Below are 5,777 nucleotides of genomic sequence, written 5' to 3' on the forward strand. Positions count from 1 at the left end.
GGCCAAAAAGTGGGAATGGGTGGGTAGGGGAGTGGGTGGGAGGGTATGGGGGACTTTTGGGATAGCATTGGAAATGTAATTGAGGAAAATACGTAATAAAACAAAACAAAACAAAACAAACAAACAAAAAAGCTGTTAAGGAATTGAATACTTTGAGGAAACAAACTTTTCTAGAGGTTGGCAACACTGAACTGCTGACCATTTATTTATAGGGACCCAGCAGGCAAGGCTAGTTCACTAAGTAACAAAGACAACCGCAAATCTGGAGATTTTTGAGCATAGCCCCCACAAACCACATGTCAGCGTTACAAAGCAGACTGACTGTCCCAGAGAACGTTCTAGAACAAATTTCCTACAGTTGTATGCCAATGCACAGCCACATGTGACTACTACCTATGCAAGAAGACGGCCACACGCTGTAGACTGAGCAGTCTGCAGACCGGCCAAGAGTATATACTGAGGCTCTGTCTAGACAACAAAACACAGGACCAGGCATGGTGACATACCAATTAGTAAGAGGATCTTTGCAAGTCCCAGGCTAGCCAGGGCCGTATGTGAGACTCTATCTTATCAACAACTTGTCTAAGCCAAAAGCAAAACCTCAAAGTGAAATTTTTTCCTAAAACTTCATTAGTAGGTTTAAATAAGAAATAACCTAGCTCCATTTTGGTTTGACTCTAGAACGTCTCCACAGCCAGTGCTTTAAGTGCCTGTTTCCTAGCTTGTGACATTATTTTGAAGGCTGTCATGTCTTTAAGAAAGATGAGGTCTGGCAGGTACAAATAGGTCACTGGGGCAGGCATTTGAAGTTTTTATCTGCATCTGGTCCCATGTCACCCCATTTCCTGGTCTATACCATATGAAGAGGAAGCCACAGGCTCACTGCAGGAACTGAGCCACTTCACCATGCCTCTGCTGCCACAAAGGAGAAAACCACCTAAAGCCATGAGCCAGAATAAAGTCTTCCTGTCTGAAGTTGCTCCTGCCAAGGACACTGTCACAGGAATGAAAAGCAATACGACAGCACAGGTCGCTAAAGGACACACTGCAGTGTAAGAAAACGACTGTTTTCAGACAGGGTCTTGCTAGGTGTTAAATGCACAGTTCTGGCCTTAGCCTCCAAAATATGCTAGGACCACCAAACCCAGCTCACAAATGCTGGAATAGATTTCTAATGCACAAGTCTGCTTACCTGGAGAACTTGGTGCAGTAAGTGCCGAGGAGGAAGGCTGACTTTCTGAAGTACAGGCTTCGCTTTGACTGAGAACAACTTCTAAATGTCTCCATCTCTGGTAACGATTATATTCTTGTTTTATGTTCTGAAAAATTTGCTCTAGTAAAAAAAAGAAAATGAACTTGAATATTCACTTTATGGTCATTTCTTCAAACTTCCCACCTACAAACTTTGAGAAGATAGGCAAGAGAGATCTTATTATTTTATTCTACAAGATGCTGGGGTTCAAACCCAGAGTCTTAAACACTAGGCAAGCATCTGCCTATGAGACACATCCTCAGTCCAAAGACGATATTCTGACTAAATATCCCTTTACCACACAGGCACAAGCCTTTCCTTAAGTTACAGTGTATAAGCCAGCCATGCAGCTCAAGACACAGTCTTATTCTGACTTTGGAGCTGGTATGATGGCCCGGTGTATAAAAGGTTTGCTGTGCAAGTGGTTCACACACACACACACACACAGGCAAACACTCATATATATATAAAGTAAAAATAAGTAAATCTTAAAGAAGTTTGATTCCTAAAGTAATAGGTATTCTGGTTATGTAACCTACTGCTTTACTCTTTCCTGTGGTAACCAAGCAAATCAGACCTGCATCTTGCTGGACTCACCAGTACAACTTAAAGTAAAATAAACATGTTGTTATTTTTAATTTGTTTTGGTTTAGAGACAAGAGTCTCATGTAGCCTACCCTGGCCTTGACCTTGCTGTATAGCTGAGGTGACCATGGACGACTCCTGACGATCCCCTTATTTCCCAAGCACTCAGATTAAACGTGTGTTACCATGTCTGGTTCTTCTTTTTTTGAGAAATGGTTTCAGACTGTGGCCCATATTAGCAACATACAGCATGCCCCTGCCTTAACTCAGCTAAGTTTTACATTTCTACAAAGCACAGCACTATGCTTTATATTATGCTTATCACTAAAGGTCTTTTAACAATTAAGGTTTTATTCCATGAGACTTTAGAAGGTCTTTGGGAAAGATGGTAGGTAGAAAAAAGCATTATGTGTAACGTCCTGGACACTGGGAAGGCGCTGGAGGAACAGGAGATGCTGAGGGCTACTGTTTGGGATTATCAAGGCTCATTAAAAGTATTTCCGAGCCAGGTATGGTAGCACAAATCTTTAATTCCAGAACAGACAGAGGCGAGGTGGATCTCTGTGAGTTCAAGGCCAGCCTTTTCTACAAAGTGAGTTAAGGGCAGCCAGGGCTGTTATACAGAAAAACCCTGTCTCAAAAAACAAAACCAAACCAAAAACAACAACAACAACAACCAAACTGGAGGGCTGGAGAGATGGCTCAGTGGTTAAGAGCACTGACAGCTCTTCCAGAGATCCTAAGTTCAATTCCCAGCAACCACATGGTGGCTCACAACCACTTTGAGGTTAAGGAACACTGTTTTCTCAGAGGACTTGAGTTCAGTTCCCAGGACACACATTTAGGCAGATCTCAACTGCCGGTAACTCTAGTTCCAGAGGACCCCAATGCCTCTGTAGGTTCCTGCATGCGCACACACACATTAAAAATAAATTCTTAAAGAAAAAGAGTTTCTGAGCTGATTATGGTGATTATTATTACAAGTCCATGCCTGTAATCCCAGCACTTGGAAGGTTGGAGGCAGAAGAATCAGGAACCCAAAGTCATCTTTGATTACACAGAGTTTGAAACAATCTGGGCGACATGAGACACCATCTCAAAAAAACAAGCTGGGCTTGGTAGCTGGCAATCTCAGTGATTGGGAAATAGAAACAGGAGGATCGCTGGTAGTTCAAGGTCAGCCTGGGCTACTCAATGAGTTCCAACACAGCCTGGGCTGAGTGAGACCCTGTCTCAGAACAAATATTCTGGAGGCAGGCATGGTCTCAAAACCAAAACACTTCTGAGCTAGGCCTAGCCTAGTGATGCCAACCTGTAAGTAATCCCAGCTTCTCTAGAGGCCACAGCAGAGGCCAAGGCAAGCCTACACCAGAAGGCAGAGTAAATTGAAAGCCAGCCTAAACAGCTCCACAAGAGGTGGCTCACACATCTAATCCCAGCATTAGGGAGGCAGGGGCAGGTGAATCTCTGTAATTCAAGGCCAGCCTTGTCTACAAAGTGAGCTCCAGGGCAACCAGGGCTGTTACACAGAGAAACCCTGACTCAAAAAACCCAAAACTACCAAAAAAAAAAAAAAAAAAAAAAAAAAAAAAAAGAAAGAAAAGTTAAGGCTGAGGCTATACAGCTCAGTGATAAAAGCACTGCCTTCACATGTTCANGGGCTGTTACACAGAGAAACCCTGACTCAAAAAAAACAAAAATATGTAAAAAAAAAAAAAAAAAAAAAAAAAAAGGAAAGAAAGAAAAGTTAAGGCTGAGGCTATACAGCTCAGTGATAAAAGCACTGCCTTCACATGTTCAATATCCAGTACAGGAAAAACAAAGAAACGTGATATTACAACAGGTAATGTTTGCTAGGAGTCAAATGATTATTCTGAGTCAGTCATCACAAACTGAATTTGCCAACAAGCGGGAAACACCAATTAGCAACTAACTATAAAACTGTATTCCTGGAGACAAGCGTCTAGAAGGATGTGCGCTTCAAGTTTTTATATACAGTGACATAATACTGTGTTCCTTTTCCAGATAATATAAAGCACCCCAATAACAAAAGCAGAGGCTGCAAGACTGCATCCATGGTGATGAATGCCTAGGATTCTAATACAGGGAGGTGGGGGCAGGAGGATCACTGTAAAGTTCAAGGCCATTCTGGCCTATATAACAAGTTCCAACCAGCTACACAGGCCTATCTAAAAACCAGGAAATTATATTCCCCAACTCAAATTGTTCCAGTGTATACTTTGCTTTGTAATCATATTTGTCAGGGATGGGAGATGGTGAAAATGTTGCTTTGTTTGCTATAAGCAATTTTAGGAAGTCATTTGAACAGGTAATGAGAATCAAAATCACGAGCTGGTAAGAGTGCCAGTGACAGTGTGGTCTAGTAGTTGTGCATCTAGGTAGACCAACCCTGCCTACATGCTAGAACACAGACCGTGAAATTCAGGCTCTAGGCCTGCATATAGGAAACCTTCCTTCTTTTTAAAGTCCGACTCCTCAAGCGCACACCTGCCAGATTCATTCAATACAAGGATGTAAGCAACTGCCAGGAAACAAGAAAGGACAAGCATGAGGGCAGAAGGTTCTGATCAACTCCACCTGCCTCCTGAGCAGCTGAGTGAACAATGGAGATAGACACTTCCAGCCTGGGAGGACCCACTAGGAAGCCTGAGATGCTAACACAGACTCTAAGCTTCCTCTCTTACACAGGAGGAAAACAGCTGTGATGCTCTTCTGACGACCACCTAAAGAAGGTTACCAGGCTAGCCTCGAACTCAGAAATCTGCCTGCCTCTGCCTCCCAAGTACTGGGATTAAAGGCCTACGCCACCACTGCCCGCCTGGTTATTTTTAACTATACAATTTTCCTTATAATACTTAGGATGTTAATCCTTCATTCTCATCACTATTTAGCTTTTAGTTTCTAGGTTATTTATCAGGCTAAATTCCTCCTTAAAACTAATGTTTCTGAGCTACTATAAGACAAAACTAAATGCCTTTCAAGACTCAGCCTTATGTGGGGGATGGAAGAGCACACCTCAGGAGGCAGAGCCAGGTGGATCTTTGTGAGTTCTTGACCAACTAGGCTACCTACCTTAAGAAAGTTTGTCTCGATGCCCTCCCCAAACTCAGCCCTAAGGCAGGCATGGAAACAGGCGTCTGTTATTCCACTCAGCATACAGGAGGTAAGGGTAGGAAGAACAGGAGTTCAAACTCAAGCTTGGCTACATGGCAATAACAAGTGGGAAGCTACTCAAAGTCAGCCTGACTCCAAACCAGGCAATGCATGCCTCAAAACCAGAGTTCAAGGTCATCCTTAGTTGTCTACTGAACTTCTCAAATCCAGCTTGGGTTATATCTCCCCCAACCCACCCACAAAAAAAGGGAGGAAGAGGAGAAGGAAAATAAAATCCCATTATTAACTCAATTCCCCCTTAGATGACACCATTGTTATTTGGTATATTGAGATAGCATTTGGATAAGCCCTGGGTAGCTTGGAATTCATTCGATAGACCAGGCTGGCCCTGAGCTTGTAGCTTCTGCTTCTCAAGTGCGGAGACTGCAGCATGGGACACCAAACCCACTTAGTCTATTTGTAGAGCAACTAGCAACATCTCTATTTTATCCTTGAATCCAGAGGACATGTTCTACCTAAGCTAAAGCACTAAGTAATAGATTAATTCTTCATGTTTCTTTCATGACTGACAGAACCAAAATCCAATAAGCATTAAGAAACAAGGTTTGGGGGTGGGTGTATTTAATAAATTAAAAAGTTAAAAAAATGTAACTGAGCCGGGCGTGGTGGCGCACGCCTTTAATCCCAGCACTTGGGAGGCAGAGACAGGCGGATCTCTGAGTTCGAGGCCAGCCTGGTCTAGAGTGAGTTCCAGGACAGCTGGGCTACACAGAGAAACCCTGTCTCGAAAAACCAAAAAAAAAAA

At 42.9% G+C, this 5,777-nt stretch overlaps 1 protein-coding gene across 1 annotated transcript in view; it reads right to left on the reverse strand.

The window, feature by feature from the left end:
- Nucleotides 1-5,777, reverse strand: part of Akirin1 (akirin 1) — a 15,708-nt gene that overhangs the window by 7,440 nt on the left and 2,491 nt on the right. Inside the window, exon 2 of the mRNA XM_021159665.2 lies at nucleotides 1,193-1,333. Coding sequence (XP_021015324.1) covers nucleotides 1,193-1,333 — 141 coding nt within the window. The remainder of the gene's footprint in view (nucleotides 1-1,192; nucleotides 1,334-5,777) is intronic.

The sequence above is a fragment of the Mus caroli genome, chromosome 4, assembly GCF_900094665.2.
Source record: "Mus caroli chromosome 4, CAROLI_EIJ_v1.1, whole genome shotgun sequence".
Taxonomy (NCBI): domain Eukaryota; kingdom Metazoa; phylum Chordata; class Mammalia; order Rodentia; family Muridae; genus Mus; species Mus caroli.